General features: G+C 43.4%; 1 protein-coding gene across 1 annotated transcript in view; it reads left to right on the forward strand.

Moving 5' to 3' along the window:
• Positions 1-20,303, forward strand: part of LHFPL2 (LHFPL tetraspan subfamily member 2) — a 161,804-nt gene extending 141,501 nt beyond the window's left edge. The window contains exon 5 of the mRNA XM_054684279.2: positions 16,342-20,303. Coding sequence (XP_054540254.1) covers positions 16,342-16,598 — 257 coding nt within the window. The 3' untranslated portion in view covers positions 16,599-20,303. The remainder of the gene's footprint in view (positions 1-16,341) is intronic.
• The last annotated feature ends 5,595 nt before the right edge of the window (positions 20,304-25,898 follow it).

Consider the following 25,898-nt stretch of genomic DNA (forward strand, 5'->3'; position numbering starts at 1 on the left):
TCTGCTTTCTTGGCAAGTTTTAGTATATTATTTGTTTCCCGGATTTGTTGCATTCTACGGAACAGGGATATCTTGTAGCTTTTAGAATTGACCTTACTCTGTTCCAATCAAACACAAATACAGTGTGTAGGGGCCTTCCCTGTCCTTAAGAGCCTGCCTATGTTGGAGCTCAGGGTGCACAGCAGTCCTGTGGCTTTGGTGTAACCAGGGGTGTCCTCAGATCATTTTTTTAAAAGGCAGGAGAGAGCAGTCAAATTGACAAGAAAACAGAGCTCCTTCCTCCCACTCCCCTTCCCCTGACACACACATTTTCCATTCCTTCTCTTTCTGGAGGCAGCTTCTAGCCGTTGAGTGTTGATTGCAGGTGGCTTCTGAGATTCTCCTGGCGGAGTAAATCACAGGTTGATTAGTCTTCATGAGGTGAGAACTTGTCCAAGGACTTGGCAGAGGCAGCAACACACATCAGTTTGCATCCCTCTGGGATTCATTACAAAAGCCGGGTGATCAGCCAGCAGGGTTGGCTTTTTGCCAGCTGTCTTCCTTAGGTTGTGACCTGGATGTAATCCATCGTGAAACCATAGAATGCAAAGATCCAGGTTTTCCATGACAACATCAAGCAGTTTGTTTTTGGAAATGCGTGTAGGGCTCTCTTAGAAGTCCATGGAATCCCCAGTGACTCAGGTTTGGGACCGAAGCCATTAAACTGAGCTCAGGATTTGGCTCACTTGTGCTGGCTGGGCCTATTCCACAGGGACCGCCATAAGCATGAGCCACCGGCCAGCTGCCTGCTATCTTCCAGTCTTCCCTTTATGCTGGGCTGGCTCTCACACTCTACCCCCTCCAGCCCTCTGTCTGCATGGGTCTCAGTCCAGCAGGACAGCCTTAGCAAGCTGCCCCACCAGTCTGACCAGATAGATTGCCCTGGGGCTGAACCCTGCCTCTGCAGGGCTGGGGTGAAGGGTGTGTGGTCGTGAGAATGGCGCTGGCAGTGGCGGTGAAGGGCCTGGTGGATGCAGGCTCAGCCTTCTTGGAAGTGAGCAATGATTGAGGGTGAAAGAGGACAACATGAAAAAAAGCAATAAAAGGAAAAGCAGAGACAGACACGTGGGGGTTTTGCCTTTGCTGCTTATAGAATTGCTTTTGTCATAAATCTGATGCATGGAAGTATGGGTGGGCATATGAAATGCAGCTGATCACTCTCCAGGACTTGGTATTCTTACTGCTTTTTACACAGGGTAAAAAATCACCTTAAGCATCAAGGTTATGACCATAGCCCAACCCCATGACTGATCTCATGCCCTACTCATTCACTCTCAGGCCCAAAAGACAAGGTCAGCCACTGAGAGGAGAGAAATCAGAACAGGGGCTTGGGAAGCATAGGGAGATGGACGGAGATGCCTGGCACACATGGAGCCCTGCCTCAGAATTTTACTCCTGAAAAAGTCACTGGGCTTTCTCTGGGGTGGTGTGACCTTGGTTGCCCACCTTCAGAACACCCTCAAAGAGGCATGGGGAGAGTAGAGGGAACAGCCCTTCCTTTTCTTCCTGGTGAGCACAAGGCCCTGAGGACTTCTGGCTGCCAAAGGGAGGCTCTTGGTTTCTGGCTGTCCAGACAGATGATGCTCCACCAGAAGTCAGGTCCAGCAGTTCCGTGTCTGAATCAGTTTTAAAATACCACTGATAGGACACATTTCCTAATTCATCAGCCTTTAGTAGTTCCTTGGTAAAAAGTAAAAAAAATGCAGACATGTTGTGAGAAGGTAGGTCAGAATTCAGTTTCAGTCCTAGGCACTTGTATTGGATGCCTACTATGTGCAGAGACCTGTAGACGCAGGTCTACAACTTGCTGAGTTCTGCTTCCAGGCTGTATTAGAGAGTCATCATTTCAAAACTGTACCATAGAGAAGCAAAAGAAATATAAAATAAATAATATATAAAGGGAATGAAGAATTCAACCATATCATGAAATAAAAAAATGACTGCTGAAAAGCAAGTGGACCAAGCAGGTATTAATTTAGTAACTCTAGAGATGGGGACCTGTGTTTGTTTGTTTGTTTGTTTGTTTTTGAGATGGAGTTTCGCTCTTATTGCCCAGGCTGGAGTGCAATGGCTCGATTTTGGCTCACTGCAACCTCTGCCTCCCAGGTTCAAGTGATTCTCTTGAATCAGCCTCCTGAGTAGCTGGGATTACAGGCACCTGCCACTATGCCTGGCTAATTTTTGGTATTTTTAGTAGAGACGGGGTTTCACCACGTTGGCCAGGCTGGTCTCGTCGTACTCCTGACCTCAGCTGATCCACCTGCCTTGGCCTCCCCAGAGTGCTGGGATTACAGGCAGAGCCACCGCACCTGGCCAAGACGGGGACCTGTTTTTAAAGAATGAGTTGGAAAGTCTGGAAGAAAATGGCAAACTCTCTTAAAATTCTGATATAGCAATTGATATGCAAATAAAATGCAAAAGTGGTTTGCCATGGCAACTACTTGTCGACATAAATTATCACAGAGCCATGGATGATCTATGTTCAAATTACATTAACAAATAATCATTTAAGCATGGCCCTGAATATTTACATGAGCAGTTCTGGCACTCTGTTGTAGGGGCTTAATGCGAAGGTGGTATTCTTTTAAGCTATGAAGCCACTTCCAAAATAATCTGCATCTTCTATGAAGAACTGTCCTACAGCGCGGTCAGCCACATTTATGAGCTCATTTATTGTAGATGGTCTTCCCAGTAGCTTTATTAAATGGCCAGCAACTTTTTTCTTTTAAAGACAGCCACCAGTACATATTAAATCTAAAACTACACATGCGGAGAAAATGAAGCCAATATTAAAATGCTTTAAGAATCAGTACAAATACGTGTCCACAACTCTTAAGTAATTTCAACTCAAAATGCAGAGTGGCTGTGTGTTCAGAGTGACAGAGGCCACGTTCAGGGACGTAGTGTTGAAAAGACAGCACCTGGTTTGCTGTAGTAGGAATTATTTAACATTATCTGCACCCAAAGACCTCAGCAGGCAAGAAATTTACTTGTCCTAGAAATTCCATAGCTTAGTAACTATGTTTTTTAAAAGTGCCTTTTACCTTGTTACACATTACATTTTGCAGTTTATTTATTTTGGTAACTTACTTTGAATTATCAATGTATTTTGGTTATAGTCAAGCAGGAGCTCTGTCTTTCGTGATCCTGCCTGTCTGATGAATAACTTATGGAGAATGTATTTCATAAAGTTCTTTCAGTTGCATGTAAGCCAGTTAACAAACAGCTTCTCACCCCGAATGGGAAGTAAGGCTTCATCACTAACTGATGGGAAGGAATCATCTGGCTAGGTTAGTTTGTTGAGATGTATTTCAACGTTCTAGAGTTAAGGCTTTAAAAACTGCTAGCAGAAGTAATTTGCTTTTAAACAGGAATTACTGCTGAGAAAGAGGGAGGCTTCAACAATGGAGAAACTGCATCTTTCTTCTAGATTGTTTCTCCACATATCCTAAGGGCATCAGACAATTTTTAACTGATGGCCATTAATTTCAAGTAATTATAACAGAAACTTCCTTTGGGGACCTTGGTTGTAAGATCTTTTTATGACAACTATGCTCTGATTGTCTTCTAAAGAATGCTATTTATGTTCATCTGTCATCTTGTCTCCACCCTGGAGAGTGTTTTTTCTTGCCAACTATAATATCATGGGAGTATTTTTAGTAGAAAATGGATATCTTACTAGATTTCTCTGGGGAAACAGCAAAAGCATTAATGCAAGCTTCTTTTTTTTTAATTGACACTTGAAAATAACCAGTTCCTTCCCTTTTTCTCTTGCTTGTCTCTGAAATCTTACTGGTTAAAGCTTCTAAAATTATTGATCATGTACTAAAATAACATGTAGATACCTGCTCTCAAAGATGCTGTAGTCATTCACAAAAACTCTTTTATTGCCAGGAAACCCTTTGACTTCTAGTTCCTGATCTGGCCCCTGGAGCTAAATGAGTTACTAAATGTCCACGTTAAGCCTGGTTTAGCTTGTCCACGAACTCTTGAAACTTTAAAATGAGATGAAGTAAGCCATGTAGGCTCATGCCTGTGGTCCCAGCTACACGGGCAGGAGGATCACTTGAGTTTGGGACTGTAGTGCAATATGATCACGTCTATGAATAGCAACTGCATGCTAGCCTCGACAACACAGTGAGACCTCATCTCTTCTAACTTAAATTAAGTTTGGACCTAGACTCCAAAGAGACTCAGAGCCTCCTTACCATGTATCTTGATACTTGCACAGTAAATAAATAGGCTTCTTAGAAAGGGGTCCGCATCTTAACACAGGTACCCTCTACACTCCCCCATCTCTTACCCCGCAGAAGGGCCCTCAGCCAGAAGTTGCTTCCTTTGAACGAGTGCTAAGGCTTCTCCCATTTCACGGCAAAATCAAGGAAGTTTAGTAAGTGTAGTAACATTTCATCAAGCCGATGTATTCACTTCAAAGAAATGTCATTTATTTTCCAATTACATCCTTCACCCTTCTTGTATTAAAATATTCTTTTATGAAATGATGAGAGGAGATAATAAAGGCTATTTTCAGTGTCTTTATTAGCAAAATAAAAAATGTTGCCCTCCCAACAATCTTTCTGGACTGTAAAGTCCAGAAAGTGTAGGAACCACTGTTTTAGACTATAAGGAAGTCCCACAAGGGTGTGACATGTCTTTTCAGTTATACCTCTAGTGTTCAGAATGGAACCCACTACGTACATAGTAGATGCTCAGTAAATGTATGTTCGCTGACAGGCACATATCTGTGGAACCACTGATTAGTCTCTTCTAGCCCCAGCTGTAAATTTATAGGTGTTGGAATTTAACGAATGCCATTAAGTCTCAATTCTGATATAGACCTGGCCCTCCTAGACAGTTATGGCATAAGTAACTGATGAGCCATCATCTGAAGAATCACTTCAGAACTGGTCATCACTGAAACCAAATTCTCCTTGGACTTTGAAAAAGTTTTCATTGGAGAACCTTAATGGGCAAAGGTATAGATTAACCAAAAGTGATCATTATTGGGCAAAAATTCTTGATTCATGTTATAACTCCTACTTTGTTATATTACTTTTATTTATTCAGACTCTGAGTGGCTAACTGAAGTTTTGGTACTGAAGATAGCAGCCCATCTGGCATCTGGGGAAGACAAGCAGGATTGAATACCTTTGGTAATTTCATTTGGGCTTGTAGGGTACAGAACCAGAACTCTTCCTGGGTGGAAGGAAGAGATCTTGCCTCCCCCCAACCCTCTGGTGTTTACAGTTGTTCTAAGCAAGATTTCACGAGAGCCAGATGCCTGAGATTATGAGCACCTTCCCCTGCATGCAGACATAGGAATAAGCAGATCCCTCAATGACATGGGTTTAACTAACACCCACTGGATCACGGATAGTGGTGCAAGGATTCAGGGGTAGGAGGCAATCAGGAAAGACAAAGATCATCAGCTCTATGAATTGAGAAAGGCTGCTTGGGAGGTGAGATGGCTGAACAGTGGCCTGACCTATTGGAGGAGAGATTTGGGACTGAGATGCTCATTGCCCAATTTTGTCTAATTGGCTACAGATGGCTTTCTTGGATGTGTTTTTTTATGGGTGATTTTGTGGATGGCATTATTTTTCTGGATGGATCTGTAATTTCAAATGGTTCCCAAGCATAGAAGATCTGAGCAAAAACTAAGTCGTCAGTTGATTACACTGCTCTTTTTTTTTTTTCCTTCTGGTCCAGTGGGTTTGGTGCTGTTTGCAGTTTTCTGCTCACACAGGTGTTCCACATTCTGTACAAGGTTCACGTCATAGTGAGCCTTAAATTGTTCTGACCTGTTCATTAGGCTTCTTTCTAGAAGTTGGTCGGACCAAGGGCAGCTATTCCAAAGTGGCATCTAATGCTTCAGTAAGGTTGGTGACACTCAGATCAAATGGAAGAGAGTGGAGATGGAATTTCTTTATCTTGCTGTTGTTTTGCAATAGGATTAGCAAGTCAACCTGCTTGACAATAGGCCACCTTTATTTTGGTGCAGTCTTCCACTCTCCATAACCCCTCACGGCACTCCTGTGGTTTCTCACTTGATAACGGTTCCTTATCACCTGCTCTCTAATCCTTGTAGATATAACTAAGCAAGCTTTTGAATGCATATCAGTCTCCCCTCTTCAGCTGGACAAATGTTTTTGTCTTGGAAGTTAGTCTCTGGTCTGCAGTAAAACAGCAGTCTAGGATAAGGCTCAGGAAGTGGACTCTGGAGCCAGATTCTCTAATTTGAGTCCCTGTCCTGCCGTTGATTAACTGTGTAACCCTACTTAGCCCTTCCGTGCCTCAGTTTCCTCATATGTCAAATGATATTAATAGTATCAGCCTCATAGGATTGCTATCAGGACTGCATGAGTTATATTTAAAGTGCTTAACCAGTGCCTAGCACAGAGTGCTCAACAAGCATGAAATGCTCCCATTGTTAGTGTAAGTTATCTTCATGATTATCAAAGGATTCTAATCATCTTTACAAACTTCCAACTAAAGTATCCATTGTGAATGTATATTATAAATTTGGGGGAGGGTGTTTATAGTTTCATCTCCATTTCATCTTTAGAGTCTATCATTTTTACTATAGAAGACCTTTCCAGAAGGTTCTTCCAAAGAAGTGATGCTTGGAAAGGAAATGGGCATCAGAAATGGCATGTGAAGCTGGTCAACACTGCCATATGTGTAGAGGACAGCATAAGAGGCCCTGAGTGTAGATGGGGATAGGGCTGGAGACATAGAAACTGAGGAATAGGAACACTCTTTACCACTATCAACACATTACCAGTGGAATCGCAGTTCAGGCCTCCAGTCTGTCTTGGAACCAGTGCTGTTTTATAATGGGACAAGTGCATCTATGTCACAGTAAGACTTCTGTTTTTTACAGGATAGTTTTCCAGATAGATGGTTATCCACTTTTTATTATTTTTACCCAAGACATTCATTCTAAATTGTATCATGTATGTCTCTTTCTTCTGAAGTAGGGTTTCTCTTGTCTTGGTAAGGATCAGTACTGCAGAGTGTCTCCAGAGTCCCTGCACATGGGAAGTCTGCAGGTTCACACTGTGGTCTTTGGGAAGAGAATATCTTAATGGTAAATTCAGTGGCGAGGGAACTGGATGTGGTCTGATACATGTGCCCTCCTCAAAGCACAGTCTTCAGACTGTCTGACAGTTTGCCTTAGGATATTGTAGAAGAGAAAATATCTCCACCTAGCAACAGTTGGTGGCCTACAAATAGCTGCTAGGGGCTGCCAAAATGACTTCTGACTATCAGCGTGGAAGTTGACTTGGGGAAAGATTAAAAACGTAGAAAACAGAGGGAAGCACACAGATGAGCATTAACCACACACAGAGATGCTGCTTATTACTCAGTCACCAGTTGTTGTACACTTGACTGAGACAGATGGCCTGACTTCTAAACATCTACTGGAAACAGAAAAACACACCCCCACCCTGAGAGGTTGATCTGCGATGCTGCCAAGAGGAGTGGGCGTTTTCCTGGGCTGCAGAACAGTTCTGCATCCTCTGCCCATAGTGCTGGTACCTTCGCAGTGGTGTTTTCCGTTCTCCAGGCTCACACTGCTAATATTTACCACCCTGCCTCTTTCACAAGTGGCCGTGGCTCACCTCATTCCCCCATGTATCCTTTATCTTCTCTCACCTGTCCTTTCCCGTCCTCCTCCCGCATGCTGCTCCTCTCCTGGCCAGTGCCTGGCCAGCTCTCACAGGTCAGCCACGGCCTGTCTTGGCAGCTGTCCTTGCTGCAGCCAGGCCAAGCTGGAAACAATTTCAGAGATCTGAGCCTAGACTCAGGCTGGTGTCTAGATACCTGAAAGTGTATTACATTTAATCAACTGACTACTTTTTTCTATGTGATTTCCTAACAACCAGCTATTTTCTGTAGCCAGGAAGGTTTTCAGTGCAGGCAGTTATGCAAAAGACCAGTCCTGTGGTTTGGTCTGCACATGTGTTTCAGTAGTAACTGTGTAGCTGGCGTTCTGTTGGCCAGAATTGCAAACTGAAGCTTTTCCTCCAACCATTTCAAAAACTTGTCAAGAACTTTCTACAATGGCTTTGTTTAAAAATGTAATATAATCACATCACCTTATCTTTTCATTCATCCATTCAAATCAGTGAATATTTACTAAGCACCTGTTACATGTCAGACCTTGTTCTAGGCAGTTGGGACACAAAGAACAAACTGCATAAAGTTCCCTGTCCTCATGGAGTTTACATTCAAGCTGGCGGGGGTAAACAATAAATAAGTAAACTATATAGTATGTTAAAAGGTAGTGTGCAGTAGGGTAGAGGAGCCAGGAGAAGGTGTAGCCCGGGTGAGAGAGGCCGGGGTATGCTGGAATAGTGAGAGGGAATGTTGAAGTTAGTTAGGGTAGGATTTATTGAAAAGAAGAGATTTAACCACAGCCTTAAAGGAGATAGAGGAGTTAGCCATGTGGATATCAGGAGAAAACATTCCAGGCAAAGGGAACAGCTAGAATGAAGGCCCACAGGCTTTGCCAATAGAGTAATGTGGGATTTCTGAGAAAGGAGTCAAAGATGATAGCAAGGTCTCTGGCCTGCACATGTCTAAGAATTGAACTCTCATTTGTTGAGATCAGGTGGACAAGGTGAAGAACAGGTTTTGAGTGGGGAATGGAAATCGAGAGTCCTGGTTTGGACATAATTTTCAAGTGCCTTGCTAGAGGCCAAGTAGATAGCTGGATATGCACATCTGGAGTTCAAAACTGGAAATGAAAACTCACCTTGGGGTAGTACTTAAAGCCATGGGGCCAGCTGTGATCAGGAGGGGAATATAGATAGGAGGACCAAGGAGTGAGCCCTGGGCACCCTTGTGTTTCGACTGGAAAGGTAAAGGGGGAGCAGCAAAGAACACCAAGAAGGAAAAGCCAGTGAAGCTTCCCATCTGGAGGCAGAGCACTGGCTGATGATCTTAAATTCATATGAGAATAACTGTCCTGTCAGAGTTTTCCTTTATTCTAGTACCATCAGTACTTTGTGAAGCTGTTCCCACTGAAAAGCCTGGAATGCTGTCTAAGCTGTGTCAGATGGAATACAGGAAGCAACTTAGTGGCAGGGCAGCCCTTGGGCATTATGCTGTAGTGAGTTGTGCTGGGTCAACAAGGGCTGGGGCTCAGACTTAGCTAGATCCACAGCCCTCTGAGTCACAGGGCAGACCAACACGAAACACTAGAGGGATTTGTTTTTTATTTTTTCAGAAAAATGTTACAAGAGAAATTGATGTTTAATAGTTAGATGGGCTGCTATGTTCCTAAAAGGGCCAATGGCCGGCTATTTCAAAGACAGACAGAATATGAACTCTTGACCTAGTTGTGTGACACACCTAGCAGGTTTATCAGTGAATGTTAAGGCAAAGTTGTAATGTCTCATTAGAATTCGTATCGATTCTAATTAACCTATAACTAAGTTCCTAAAAAGTGTCACGAAGTGTGCTGGGTGTGGGAGATACCAAAGCTTTTCTGCTTCAAGAGGCTGAGTCCCACTAGGATACTGTTGTGTGTAGTGTGACCAGATTGTTGACTATCACCAGCCTCTGAAACCCTACAGCATCCCACTCCTATAACCCAGCCATGGCCATCCATAAATGGTCTGTGAAGGCAAGCATATGGCATGCACTCCGTGGACACGCTTGGGAACTTCCTAAGTGGGGCCCACGTTGATCAGAGGTACTTTACATCTGCTGTCAATTGTCTGCTGTGAACTCTCTCCAGAGACGTTCCGATATTTCATAGCTGTGGAATAAGCTGTTTGATTTCGACTTAGTAAAGGTGCTGAGGGTTGGCCCTCTCAGTGGTGGCTTCTCCACAGATTGCTGGTAGTGGTAACAGGTGACCTTCTTTTGTTTCTGTTCTTAGAATTTCCTTTGCAAGCTGAGGTCTAGTCGTTAATATTTAGTCTGGAAGCCTGTGTGACGGGGAAGTGGGAGTGTGGTGTCTAAAGACTCACTTCTTCAGACAGTTACTCTGTGGAACAAGAGCCAGCCTGTAGTGCTCACTTTTCAGGCAGGAACAAAGGCCTTTTTCTGTACAAATGGTTGGTGACCCACAAAGACAAGAAACCTTGAGTCCCATCCATTGGCCAGCAGGTGGTGAAGGAGGGTAGTAATCATGACTGATGTGGAGGGGGTGGGGTGGTCAGAGAAAGGCTGTGAAATAACCATGGAGCCTTATCCCACTTCTTCACAAACTGAAATGCTGTGGTTCAGAGTTGGCTCCTCCATTCCTAGCATCCCTCACTGTGAAAGACTAACATGGTCACCTTCAGACCCAGTGAAATACTCACTGTATGCAGCAACATCTAGCCTTCCCCAAACTGGGGGACTGGCAGGACTATGGAAATGCTTTTCTTCCCACCTAAGGGATTTGATTAAAAGTATTTGATATCCCATTATTTGATTCCAGGGCAGTATTTTAAAAATTTACCTAAGACATAAATTTGTGACTGGTCTGATCACAGTCAGTGCAAAATGTTGCTGGGAAATCAGGACTGTGACTTGGCTTTTCCTGGTGTGTTTCCTACGTTTGCATTGGGAACACAGTGATAAAACTGTGTTCCTCTGTGTAGCCTCTGCCCTCACAGAGCCCAGTCCGATTATTTCTGTTAAATGCAAACCACGTATTTAGATTCCCCAAAGAAACTCTGAAGATTCTTGCACGGGTAGATAAAACTTCTGTGAGGAAAATATGAAAATGGCAGTGGGGTGTGGCAGGTGCTGCGCTGGGATGGCTGGTGCCCAGCTGATTGGGAGGGCAATACAATACCATGACCATCGGTGAGGTTGTCAAGGCTCTGTCTCCAGCTGGAGGTGGCACCTGTTGGGCAGTCCAAGTGACTGACCATCAGCTTTTCATTTGTTTTTTTCCTCTACAGATAAGGTTGAATCATGTGATCCCCCCATTGCCAGCAGATGCTAATGTCTTCTAACCCCCTTGGTACAATGAGGCTGTTAGAACACGGGGATGAGGATGTCAGATGTCTTTTAAGGTTATGAAAATTGTTACCTTCTAGGGCACCATTCTGTCAAGTTGAGCCATGGCAGAGGTGACCAGCCCTCCAGGTGACCTATGGCTTCTTTCCATGGTGGCTGCGTTGTCTTTGGTGGCTGGCCAGTGTCATTCTCCCCCCCATTTCTTCTTCCTCCCAGCTGGGCTTGCTGCGACCCAGTCATGAATCAGGTAGAGATGCCAGGCAGAAGAAAATAAATGCCCACAGCCCTAGTCCCTTCCTTTTTCCATTGCCCTTCACAACACACAAACACACCCCCAAAACAACAGTGCAGTGAGGCAAGGTGATGGCAGGGCCCCAGAGACTACCAGAGAGGGTGGCCTCACTTCAGGAACTGCTTTTTTAATAGCTGCAAAGGGAGAGCAGACAGACCATTTTCTGGCTCAGCCGTCATGTGAAACCCAGTCCAAAGCATCCTTTACCTTCCATTTGGCCTCTGGACGTAACCTATGACCAAGTTGATAGTCCCTGAGTGTACTCCAAATTGAGTACCAGAAAAACCATTCCAAGTCTCCAGCAAACTTCGTATCTGTTACTGTATTCTCTTGCCTTTGTCTCATATGCCCATTGAAGAAGTTATTGATTTTAATTGTTTTATTAGTATCAAGCCCATTTGGAATTCAGGGCACAAGATTGCTTTTAAAACCCAGGGCTCACCGTCCTAGAACAGGATACATCAATCACCCAAGGGTCTCTCTTTTCTTTCTTGCTGACACATTTCATTCTTATTGACTGGTATCTCAGTTATTTTACTGTTTTCCTCCATGGGCACTATGGTTTAGAAATATTTTATTACAAAGCAAATTGCACTGTCAGTAAATTTTTATTAAGGTCCTGCTGTGTGCCCAGCATCATTCTAAGCACAGGCATTAGAGCAGTAAACTAAATACACAAAAATCCCTGCCCTCATGGAGCATAAAGTCAAGGATGGAGATGGATAATCATCAAATAGTAGGTTGAGTCATATGAAATGACAATTCTTATAGGTAAACATTATCAACTACTGACAGTTTCTTGTGACTGCTAGGATGAAGTCTGTGCCTGAGGGATGCTTGTCAGGGCCCAGGAACTCCTGCCCAGGCTGCTCTGAAGCTGCTTCAGCCTGAGAGCAGTGGAGAACCAGGGCCAGGCTGGGCTCAGACAGGTAGCTTTGCTTCCCACTGTGGACCTGGTGAGGGGAGGACTACGTGTGGCATTCACCACAGAGGGACACCCAAGTCACTGATCTTGCTGGGATTCCTTTGGTAGAAGAGGCTTTATCTACATACCCAAAGAAATGATAAATATGATTTTTTTTAAAAAAATTATTTTTGCTTACCTGAAGGCCCAGTTTTCTCTTAGACATTAGTCCATTTTACAGGTGAGGGATCATAGAGGGCAGAGCCTGGATTCAAACCCTATTCCGTGGCCTCGGCTATGTTAATGATAACTGTGATGGGCACTGGGAGCAGAGGCCCGCCAGTCAGGGCAGAGTGGACAGTGGTGACTTCCTCCACTGCCCCACGGAGCCCTGGGTTAAGGCGCTCTTGTGCTTGTCGGGGCTGGCTGCCCAGGTTGCAGCGTGTGGTTGGCACACTTCACACCCACAGGGCAGATATACCTCACCCGCTTTGTATTATTCTGTCACATGGACTTTCCTGTGGGCTTATAAATATTCAAGCTGAAGCTTTCCACAGGCTCACAAGCATGGCACCCTTATGTGATTTAAACAACAGCAAGAGTCTCCCTGCTTTACTTATTCACAAACTGAGCCAGGAGCAGCCACAAGATTTGAAGATGGCCTGAAGCCCCTCAGCAGTCACACCTGAGCCATTAGAAAAGGGAGCGCCTCAGGGCAATTAATGCTCCTGGCTGGGCTCAGCACGCTGTGGAAAGGAGCCTGATGCTATCAAAAATAAGGATTGTATTAAGTGATGTAAAACCTGCCTGCTTCCCCAGAGAACCCAAGACAGCCAAATTAAGGTATTTTTTGTGCCTTACAAACTAGCCAGAGCCTGACACAAGGTGGCAGAGCTGGTATGTGACAGCAAACTCCATGCTTTGTCTTCTGTCCCTAATATATTAAAGTGCACATATAATACAAGTGCAATGTGCAGTTAATGTTGAATTGGAACAAAAAATATGAACACATTGGTCTTTTAAAGGGAAGAGCAGCTAATGCTGCCTCACCTCAGGCCTACACTCAGAGCTTTAGGGCAGAGGGGCAGAGGCTACAGCACACCCAAAAGTGCCTTTGCGTGCCGGGCTGGGGGAGATTGTACAGAAGGCCCATGGAGGGTACACCAGAGTGGCACCTTAGGACCTGGAGGGAGAAGACTATTAACATCCCCATCATACCTTGTGGGGAGGCTTCATAGGGAACAAAGTGGGATGCAGACAAGATTAATTGGGGTTTATCATAGGCCTTAGAAATATTTAAGAATTGGTTAAATCATTTAAGATCTCAGCTGAACAAACCTCTGTTCAGATGGAGAATATTTTTTCAAGAGTACTGAATGTAGCCTGGGGATCTCCTCTCTCCCCAAATTATTATACTTCTCAAAATATGCCCTTAACAATGAGCTGATCTGCGTCTGTGTGAGAGGGGCCTGCCGAGGGCTTTTGACCTGTGTTCAGGCTCATCATCTGTTTCCAGTTTTTGTTATGATGGTAGAACAGACTTCACGATTCACAGCCACCTATGAGTGATGGATTAGTCCATTTTACAGGTGAGGAATCGTATGTCGGTCACTCAGCTCATACAGGGCAGAGCCTGGATTCAAACTCTAAAGTCAGAGCTCTTAACTATTAACAGAATCACCTCTTAATTTGGTGAGTCTCTGCTGTGGTCCACCATATTTCTGGTTTGTGTTCTAGCCTCCTGTCCTCACACTAGACTATGGGGTCTTTTCTGCTACTTGATTTCTACCCTTTCATTGCTGTGGTTCAGGACCTTCCATATTCTAGACGACCAAGAGTCTGCACTGGCTGCCTTAGCCTTGGGGGAACTGGCTGCTGGTCATTTCTAACAGCCTCTCTCCAGCTTCACTTGCTCTTCCCAGCACCAATCACATTTCCTTGCTACAACTCATTGCCTCCCAGGTTCCCAGCATTCAGATCTATAGAGAGGGCCGTGGGGTTAGAAAGACTTCCTTGTGAATCACCCCTCTTCAAACAATGAGCATCTGAATTGATTCCCTCTACTCCACCCCTGCTACAAAGTCCCTTGAGGCCATCTGAGAAGAACAATGGGATGGGGTGGAGACACTGAAATCCCAAAATGCCCTGGTAGTGACATGCCAAGCTGGACACCATGACAGGATGAAGACCACTGTGAAAGTTGTAATGTGTAAGTTGAAACACTGTCCCCAATCTTCCTTCACGCCTCATACTGCCATAAAGTCAGTCATGTTTTCTTTGCGGGGAAGTTGCTGTAAATGACTTAGAAGCTTTGGTGGGGTAAACCCAGAGAATTTCAGTTAAGGGAGGTAAAGAAACAGAACTCTGAGCCAAGATGCCAAGATTAATTCACAAGGATAGAATTGATATTCCCGGTATCTAAAAAGTGGGAACTTTGATTATGATACAGCATTCTTGATTACATAGGTTGAATTTTTCAGAGAAAAGGTTTTTGCCCTCCTCCTCCTCTTGCAGTATCTTGCTTTTTTTTTGTTTTTTTTTTTTTGTTTTTTTTTGAGAGGGAGTCTCACTCTTTTGCCAGGCTGGAGTGCAGTGGCCCAATCTTGGCTCACTGCAACCTCCACCTCCCTGGTTCAAGCGATTCTTCTGCCTCAGCCTTCCCAGTAGCCGGGACTACAGGTGTGCCACCACGCCCAGCTAATTTTTGTATTTTTAGTTAGACGGGGTTTCACCATGTTGGCCAGGATGGTCTCACTCTCTTGACCTCGTGATCCACCCACCTCAGCCTCCCAAAGTGCTGGGATTACAGGTGTGAGCCACTGCACCTGGCCTAAAGAAGATCTGTTACCAAGAAAGTTTTAAAGTTTTGCTGGGTAAAATCGGGGGGGGCCTAGGTTGCCTTTGTCATTTAGGCCTCTGGCTTTTTTGGGAGGAGCTACTGTCATGTGACTGGCAGCCAGGGTGAGGCACCCACTGCAGGCACAGGGCTGATACCTGAAGGTCAGCAAGCGACTCCTTTTGTGGCTCACCCTAGTCCTAGCTCTGGTGGGACTAGGCAGGAAAAATAACTCAAGTGATGCATTCTGGTTAGGTTATATAGTGAGCAGTAATGCTGTGAAGAACAGGAAAATAGGTGTTTAAAATGACAAGGTAGTAGGGTCAGCAAAATGGAAGTAAAGCTTAGTAGTGTCCACTCTCTTAAAAGTATGCAGACAGAAAGTCCTTACAAAGTTTGCAATTTGTTTGTAAATGTGTATATAAATACAGAAATATCTATCTGGCTTACTTAAAGCACTAACAATCAGGTAAAGACCTGGTCTCCCTCGTGGCCCTTGCTCTTGCATTTAATCAGGTTGACATCAGATGGTTCTGTGTGAATTTCCTTAGACCAGGAGTTGGCAAACTCTTTCTGCAGAAAGCCAGACAGTAAACATTTTAGATTTTGCAGACCATAGCAAAGCAGTCGTAGGCATCCAAAAATGAATGGCCACAGCTGTGTTCCAATAAAACTTTACTTATAAAGTTACATTTGGCTTGAGGGCCTTAGTTTACCAACATCTGCCTTAGACCAAAAGAGAAATGCTCAGTGCACCAAAAGCCCTGTGGGAATACATAGTAACAAGTTGGCCACTCGTGGTGGAGGCCGAGGTGGGAGGATCACTTGAGCTTAGGAGTTTGAGACCAGCCTGGGCAACATAGCAAGACCTCATCTCTACTTAAAAACTTAGCCGGGTGTGGTGGTGTGTGCCTGTAATCCGAGCTACTTGGGAGGCTGAGACAGGAGGATAGCTTGAGCCCAGGAGTTCAAGTGCAGTGAGCTACAACTGCACCACTGCACTCCTGCCTGGGCAACAGATTGAGACTCTGTCTTAAGAAGAAGAAAAGTACCAATCTGCTTTTCTAGAAGAGAAATTTTTAGTGGATTCACATTCCAACATGTAAAAAAGTGGCTGAAAATATTTCTAATAATGTGATACTTCTTGATCAGGTCAGATTAGTTTGCATGAAACAGTCCCAACACTTCCTATTGCAGAATAGATGCCCTTGCCCAAAGCAAGCAAATCAAGTAACAATTACAACAGATCTGGACAGTTGTAGCACCATGGGGATTTTCTAATCTGTTTTCTCTTTTGTTCTGCAGGTCTATTCCTTATCCTCGGTTTGATACTCTACCCTGCTGGCTGGGGTTGCCAGAAGGCCATAGACTACTGTGGACACTATGCATCTGCCTACAAACCTGGAGACTGCTCCTTGGGCTGGGCCTTTTATACCGCCATTGGGGGCACAGTCCTCACTTTCATCTGTGCTGTCTTCTCTGCACAAGCAGAAATTGCAACCTCTAGTGACAAAGTACAGGAAGAAATTGAAGAGGGGAAAAACCTGATCTGCCTCCTTTAGTTTGGAAGAGACAATGCCATTTTCTCCCTTGAGTAATCTTGTGAAACAGTCCACAGTTTCATCATTTGAGTCAAGTGGAGAACTAACCTTTACCTACCAAAGCCACGTTCCACGGCCCGAGGCTTAAACAGGACCAATGAGAGGCCACATCCAGCTACGCAAAGTTACTGGACATGCGGTCTGCAGTGCACATTATAAGGAATGGAACATGAAAATAGTATATAATCCTAGACCTGGAGTTGCCAAGTTCTGTCAGACTCCATCTCCCCCAGGTTCGATGAAGGATAATAATCTAAATCATTAGGGCAGCAGTTTCTCTGGTAACGGAAGAGACCGTCCGCCAGATCTGCAGGCTGTTTCTGCTCCAACACTGCTTGTTTGTGAGCATCTCTGCCTCAGAATGGGGTTTTGGGTTGGAGTTCTTGTTTTCCTCTGTTCTTTCAAGTTGTCTCCAACGAACAGAAAACTTATAAACTTACTGGGGACAGGATGTGTGCTAAAGGGCACAGCAAGACACTGTCTTTTGCTTAGCTGACCAAAGGGGTCAGCAGGGATGGCGTGGAGTCATGCTGTGGAACTTATTCTAGGCTGAATCCTAGGGTAAGGCGGATCAACTGAACTGTCACTCCAGAGATTTTAGAAATTTGAGTAAAGAAACAATAAGGACCTATACAATCATATGAGAACAAAAATATGAAATCTTGCTAGTGAAGACGTATTTTTTCTTCTTCCCAGCAGCCAGGCTAGCACCAGTTCTGGCCCAGTCTCCTCTTCTTCTGGAGATCACATGTTTTTCTTCTAAGGTTAGGATTGTGCTTTGACTGCGAAAGGAAACCTCATTCTGTTTCCTCCTTCCAGGGACTGAGGTCTCCAAGCTAGCTGTGGCTTATGCAGATGTTCACTGGGAGGACCTGCCAGGATCTCGGCACTTGGGGGGAGACCTTTCCTCCCAGTTTGGTGACCATGCTGTAGTCAGCTCTATTTCCAATCCCGACAGTAGCAGAATGGCATTCTACAACAAAAAGAAGCTAGTTATGGGAGTTAAGTTTTTGTAGTTACTGATGTTGATCCTGAAAGCAGACTGAGATAACATTAAATTGCTGCAACTGAAGAACTGCAGCCAAGACCTTAATTCCAGGAAAGCACAGAGGACAAAGTTAATTCAAAAAGAGGCGCTAGATCAAGGTCACAGCACTGCCTACACCTGTTTACAAAAAGAATCAAATACCACTATGAATAAGGATTCAGGGGCTTTTAATCTACTTTCCATAAATTACCAATATCACTGATTCAGGAAGATAGTATCTCAGAATGACCAGAGCAGCACAGAAACAAGCTACTCTGACATTATGGGAGCTTCAAAATTGTATCATGATACAGAAACACTCCTTAGCACTTTAAGAAAGTGAGATGGAACTGCCAGATTTCTGGAAGGAGAAAAAGTGTAGGTATTTGGGTTCATTAATCTGCTCACTTGAGGACTTTGTTTTGAAAAAGTACCTTCTGTGGACAAGGTATTGTGTGTTGTGCTACCAGCTATACAACCCTGACTTCAGACTTTGCAACCTTGCCCTGAGTGAATCATGTTAAAGCTGTCTGAGTCTAAAGCACCGTATCTTGGTGCAGAACAGATAATTATACAGAGATGGAATGGGACAACCGCAGTCTTACTACATTCTGGTGTTCGGCCTATATGAGAAACCATCTTCTCACAGATTAAGGGCTAAGGGCAAAAGGGGTGGGAGGTGTGGAACTAGCCTTAATGAGTTTCCCATTCCTGAACCAAAATTCAAAGTGAGTGAGATGTAAATCCTGTGATTTTGGTGAAGAAAGAAACGGGTATCTTCATAGCAGCCTAGGAAACCTTAACCATATCTCTAACACCACACAGAAAGAGGCTGGAGGAGCCACTGGACAAAGCTCCTGTCTCTGTGTGTACATTTATAATGTTCTAACCAAGTCTCAAACCTTGACAATAATTTTCATTAAAAGCAATCCCATTCATCAGACAAATCTTGATGAAAAACACAAAATTTTTCCATAAACTTATCAGAAGACTCACTTTTCTTTCTTTCTTGGATAGAGAAACCATTTTCTGACACTAGGTTTACAATCTCAGTGTCCTTACAAGTTAAGTCCTAAGCTCACAGGATCCTCCGAGCATGTCCATCACCTGCTCTTTGGCTAAGGTGGCAGTGTACCTCTAGATCAACCTGGGAACAGTCACAAGGGAGTGTGACTTCTTGGCCATAATAAACTCACTCGATAGTGTTTGTTATTAATCTGAATGCAACAGAAGACAAAAGCACAGGCATGCACACACACAGAACCCCAAACCACTAAAAACTACCTAAACACTGACTTAGTAAATAGTAAAAAGGTAATGTTGGGACTTTTAAACCTTGAATCCATTAGCCAGGCTTGGGATGAAAGGACCATCTAAAATCATGCTAGTCTAAACCATGCTCTTCCACACAGCTGTTTAAAAACCACTGGGTATGAGGAATATGCTAGAAAGAAATGTTAAAAATAGATTGTTGGCTCACACTTATTTTTCTAATAAATAGGACCATTATTACTACCAGGAAAGTCTTATTTATTTTGCCTGAAATTGGCTTAAAGAAAGTCTCATGACGGGATGGGATGGGCTGCGCTTCTCAATGAACTCTGAGGCAGAAATATTTGCCTTGGATTCTGTGGATTCTTTAAACCTGTGTGCTAATAATTCAAACAATGTTGCATTAATTGTATAAGGGTTTTTGTATAGTTTTCAAACATCTGTGATGTAATGATCTTTGTTAAACATATATTCTGTAAAGTGCCATAGTCTTTTTATGTGTAGCATATTTAAAAATATATATTATACATACACAAGTTTGTGTGAAAGATGTGCAATAACAAAGGTGTATGTATGTTTTGTTGTTTTGGAAACTGCACAGGAGTCAAAACAGGGATGTTTCTGTTTTGGCAAAGGAGAGTTCCACATTTTTGCCTTCATGGCTTATTCAGTAACCCATAATTTTAATGCTACACAAATCTTATGTGAAGAAAAGACTGGTATGAAATCATTTTTTCCTGGGTCTAAAATAATCACTAGTGTTATGTCAAAGTTAAGCCCGCACGCCAGGCCCAGTTAATGCTAGTCTTTCATGTGAAATGTGAAGCTGTCATGTTGCCTTTTCTCTTAGTAGGATAACTAGTAGCTGGTACATAATCACTGAGGAGCTATTTCTTAACATGCTTTTATAGACCATGCTAATGCTAGACCAGTATTTAAGGGCTAATCTCACACCTCCTTAGCTGTAAGAGTCTGGCTTAGAACAGACCTCTCTGTGCAATAACTTGTGGCCACTGGAAATCCCTGGGCCGGCATTTGTATTGGGGTTGCAATGACTCCCAAGGGCCAAAAGAGTTAAAGGCACGACTGGGATTTCTTCTGAGACTGTGGTGAAACTCCTTCCAAGGCTGAGGGGGTCATTAGGTGCTCTGGAGGGACTCGGCACCACTTGATATTCAACAGCCACTTGAGCCAAATATAAAATTGTATTTACAGCTGATGGACTCAATTTGAGCCTTCAAACTTGTAGTTATCCTATTATATTGTAAACTAATACATTGTCTAGCATTGATTTGGTTCCTGTGCATATGTATTTTCACAATGTGCTCCCCTCCCCAGATCTTAATTAAACCAGATTTTGCAATTCATTCTTATTCTTTCAAGTCTGAGTATACTGGCTTCAATATGATGTGTATAATCTGATCAAGAAAATACCTATCAATCAGTCAACATTTATTTTAAACACTAACTTACATGTAATATTGATGAATGGAAAAAAGATATTCAGGTATTTTAAACTAAACTATCCCATTCACTAGTAACATATATGTCCCTACCCTGGGTTATCTTTCTTTAACGTCAAGTATGTATTTCTTCCTTGAAGAAGCATCAACACAATTGTAAATAGGAAAAAACATCTCAAGTATTGTAAACATATATTAATTTTAAAGCTATGAAATATGAAAATGCTCCGAAGTATTAAAAAGGGATTTTCAAACATAAATATGTAACAATGACAAGGGGAAAAGTTAACTGAAAGACACATCCTCCTCTTCCAACAACATCCCTAAAAATAAAAGCCAATGATACGGTGCCATTCCACATCCATGTTTCCTGAAGGTAATCCTGGCCATATAAACCCTCATCCAGAAGAGGTGGAATTCTAATTTATAAACTCAAGAATGACACTAAATGCCCTTCTCAACTCTCTGTATCCCATGAAGCATTTATTATTTCATACCAAAAAGAGGCAATTTCTTCCCCTGATCTAGGGCCTATGACAGTTGAAATTACATTTATGTTTTGGTTTCTAATAAAAGCTGACAAAGTTACCCATATCAGTTTAAAAAAACCACACACAAGGAGGAGCCAAGATGGCCGAATAGGAACAGCTCCGGTCTACAGCTCCCAGCGTGAGCGACGCAGAAGACGGTGATTTCTGCATTTCCATCTGAGGTACCGGGTTCATCTCACTAGGGAGTGCCAGACAGTGGGCGCAGGCCAGTGGGTGCGCGTACCGTGCGCGAGCCGAAGCAGGGCGAGGCATTGCCTCACCTGGGAAGCGCAACGGGTCAGGGAGTTCCCTTTCCGAGTCAAAGAAAGGGGTGACGGACGCACCTGGAAAACTCGGGTCACTCCCACCCGAATATTGCGCGTTTCAGACCGGCTTAAAAAACGGCGCACCACGAGACTATATCCCACACCTGGCTCGGAGGGTCCTACGCCCTCGGAATCTCGCTGATTGCTAGCACAGCAGTCTGAGATCAAACTGCAAGGCGGCAGCGAGGCTGGGGGAGGGGCGCCCGCCATTGCCCAGGCTTGCTGAGGTAAACAAAGCAGCCAGGAAGCTCGAACTGGGTGGAGCCCACCACAGCTCAAGGAGGCCTGCCTGCCTCTGTAGGCTCCACCTCTGGGGGCAGGGCACAGACAAACAAAAAGACAGCAGTAACCTCTGCAGACTTAAATGTCGCTGTCTGACAGCTTTGAAGAGAGCAGTGGTTCTCCCAGCACGCAGCTGGAGATCTGAGAACGGGCAGACTGCCTCCTCAAGTGGGTCCCTAACCCCTGACCCCCGAGCAGCCTAACTGGGAGGCACCCCCCAGCAGGGGCACACTGACACCTCACACGGCAGGGTATTCCAACAGACCTGCAGCTGAGGGTCCTGTCTGTTAGAAGGAAAACTAACAAACAGAAAGGACATCCACACCGAAAACCCATCTGTACATCACCATCATCAAAGACCAAAAGTAGATAAAACCACAAAGATGGGGAGAAAACAGAACAGAAAAACAGGAAACTCTAAAATGCAGAGCGCCTCTCCTCCTCCAAAGGAACGCAGTTCCTCACCAGCAACGGAACAAAGCTGGATGGAGAATGATTTTGACGAGCTGAGAGAAGAAGGCTTCAGACGATCAAATTACTCTGAGCTACGGGAGGACATTCAAACCAAAGGCAAAGAAGTTGAAAACTTTGAAAAAAATTTAGAAGAATGTATAACTAGAATAACCAATACAGAGAAGTGCTTAAAGGAGCTGATGGAGCTGAAAACCAAGGCTCGAGAACTACGTGAAGAATGCAGAAGCCTCAGGAGCCGATGCGATCAACTGGAAGAAAGGGTATCAGCAATGGAAGATGAAATGAATGAAACGAAGCGAGAAGGGAAGTCTAGAGAAAAAAGAATAAAAAGAAATGAGCAAAGCCTCCAAGAAATATGGGACTATGTGAAAAGACCAAATCTACGTCTGATTGGTGTACCTGAAAGTGATGCGGAGAATGAAACCAAGTTGGAAAACACTCTGCAGGATATTATCCAGGAGAACTTCCCCAATCTAGCAAGGCAGGCCAACGTTCAGATTCAGGAAATACAGAGAACGCCACAAAGATACTCCTCGAGAAGAGCAACTCCAAGACACATAATTGTCAGATTCACCAAAGTTGAAATGAAGGAAAAAATGTTAAGGGCAGCCAGACAGAAAGGTCGGGTTACCCTCAAAGGGAAGCCCATCAGACTAACAGCGGATCTCTCGGCAGAAACCCTACAAGCCAGAAGAGAGTGGGGGCCAATATTCAACATTCTTAAAGAAAAGAATTTTCAACCCAGAATTTCATATCCAGCCAAACTAAGCTTCATAAGTGAAGGAGAAATAAAATACTTTACAGACAAGCAAATGCTGACCGATTTTGTCACCACCAGGCCTGCCCTAAAAGAGCTCCTGAAGGAAGCGCTAAATATGGAAAGGAACAACCGGTACCAGCCGCTGCAAAATCATGCCAAAATGTAAAGACCATCAAGACTAGGAAGAAACTGCATCAACTAACGAGCAAAATCACCAGCTAACATCATAATGACAGGATCAAATTCACACATAACAATATTAACTTTAAATGTAAATGGACTAAATTCTCCAATTAAAAGACACAGACTGGCAAGTTGGATAAAGAGTCAAGACCCATCAGTGTGCTGTATTCAGGAAACCCATCTCACGTACAGAGACACACATAGGCTCAAAATAAAAGGATGGAGGAAGATCTACCAAGCCAATGGAAAACAAAAAAAGGCAGGGGTTGCAATCCTAGTCTCTGATAAAACAGACTTTAAACCAACAAAGATCAAAAGAGACAAAGAAGGCCATTACATAATGGTAAAGGGATCAATTCAACAAGAGGAGCTAACTATCCTAAATATTTATGCACCCAATACAGGAGCACCCAGATTCATAAAGCAAGTCCTGAGTGACCTACAAAGAGACTTAGGCTCCCACACATTAATAATGGGAGACTTTAACACCCCACTGTCAACATTAGACAGATCAACGAGACAGAAAGTCAACAAGGATACCCAGGAATTGAACTCAGCTCTGCACCAAGCGGACCTAATAGACATCTACAGAACTCTCCACCCCAAATCAACAGAATATACATTTTTTTCAGCACCACACCACACCTATTCCAAAATTGACCACATAGTTGGAAGTAAAGCTCTCCTCAGCAAATGTAAAAGAACAGAAATTATAACAAACTATCTCTCAGACCACAGTGCAATCAAACTAGAACTCAGGATTAAGAATCTCACTCAAAGCCGCTCAACTACATGGAAACTGAACAACCTGCTCCTGAATGACTGCTGGGTACATAACGAAATGAAGGCAGAAATAAAGATGTTCTTTGAAACCAACGAGAACAAAGACACAACATACCAGAATCTCTGGGACGCATTCAAAGCAGTGTGCAGAGGGAAATTTATAGCACTAAATGCCCACAAGAGAAAGCAGGAAAGATCCAAAATTGACACCCTAACATCACAATTAAAAGAACTAGAAAAGCAAGAGCAAACACATTCAAAAGCTAGCAGAAGGCAAGAAATAACTAAAATCAGAGCAGAACTGAAGGAAATAGAGACACAAAAAACCCTTCAAAAAATTAATGAATCCAGGAGCTGGTTTTTTGAAAGGATCAACAAAATTGATAGACCACTAGCAAGACTAATAAAGAAAAAAAGAGAGAAGAATCAAATAGACGCAATAAAAAATGATAAAGGGGATATCACCACCGATCCCACAGAAATACAAACTACCATCAGAGAATACTACAAACACCTCTACGCAAATAAACTAGAAAATCTAGAAGAAATGGATACATTCCTCGACACATACACTCTCCCAAGACTAAACCAGGAAGAAGTTGAATCTCTGAATAGACCAATAACAGGAGCTGAAATTGTGGCAATAATCAATAGTTTACCAACCAAAAAGAGTCCAGGACCAGATGGATTCACAGCCGAATTCTACCAGAGGTACAAGGAGGAACTGGTACCATTCCTTCTGAAACTATTCCAATCAATAGAAAAAGAGGGAATCCTCCCTAACTCATTTTATGAGGCCAGCATCATTCTGATACCAAAGCCTGGCAGAGACACAACCAAAAAAGAGAATTTTAGACCAATATCCTTGATGAACATTGATGCAAAAATCCTCAATAAAATACTGGCAAACCGAATCCAGCAGCACATCAAAAAGCTTATCCACCATGATCAAGTGGGCTTCATCCCTGGGATGCAAGGCTGGTTCAACATACGCAAATCAATAAATGTAATCCAGCATATAAACAGAGCCAAAGACAAAAACCACATGATTATCTCAATAGATGCAGAAAAAGCCTTTGACAAAATTCAACAACCCTTCATGCTAAAAACTCTCAATAAATTAGGTATTGATGGGAGGTATTTCAAAATAATAAGAGCTATCTATGACAAACCCACAGCCAATATCATACTGAATGGGCAAAAACTGGAAGCATTCCCTTTGAAAACTGGCACAAGACAGGGATGCCCTCTCTCACCGCTCCTATTCAACATAGTGTTGGAAGTTCTGGCCAGGGCAATCAGGCAGGAGAAGGAAATAAAGGGTATTCAATTAGGAAAAGAGGAAGTCAAATTGTCCCTGTTTGCAGACGACATGATTGTTTATCTAGAAAACCCCATCGTCTCAGCCCAAAATCTCCTTAAGCTGATAAGCAACTTCAGCAAAGTCTCAGGATACAAAATCAATGTACAAAAATCACAAGCATTCTTATACACCAACAACAGACAAACAGAGAGCCAAATCATGAGTGAACTCCCATTCACAATTGCTTCAAAGAGAATAAAATACCTAGGAATCCAACTTACAAGGGATGTGAAGCACCTCTTCAAGGAGAACTACAAACCACTGCTCAAGGAAATAAAAGAGGATACAAACAAATGGAAGAACATTCCTTGCTCATGGGTAGGAAGAATCAATATCGTGAAAATGGCCATACTGCCCAAGGTAATTTACAGATTCAATGCCATCCCCATCAAGCTACCAATGACTTTCTTCACAGAATTGGAAAAAACTACTTCAAAGTTCATATGGAACCAAAAGAGAGCCCGCATCGCCAAGTCAATCCTAAGCCAAAAGAACAAAGCTGGAGGCATCACACTACCTGACTTCAAACTATACTACAAGGCTACAGTAACCAAAACAGCATGGTACTGGTACCAAAACAGAGATATAGATCAATGGAACAGAACAGAGCCCTCAGAAATAACGCCGCTTACCTACAACTATCTGATCTTTGACAAACCTGAGAAAAACAAGCAATGGGGAAAGGATTCCCTATTTAATAAATGGTGCTGGGAAAACTGGCTAGCCATATGTAGAAAGCTGAAACTGGATCCCTTCCTTACACCTTATACAAAAATCAATTCAAGATGGATTAAAGAT

The sequence above is a fragment of the Pan troglodytes genome, chromosome 4 (genome assembly GCF_028858775.2).
Source record: "Pan troglodytes isolate AG18354 chromosome 4, NHGRI_mPanTro3-v2.0_pri, whole genome shotgun sequence".
In the NCBI taxonomy this organism is placed as follows: domain Eukaryota; kingdom Metazoa; phylum Chordata; class Mammalia; order Primates; family Hominidae; genus Pan; species Pan troglodytes.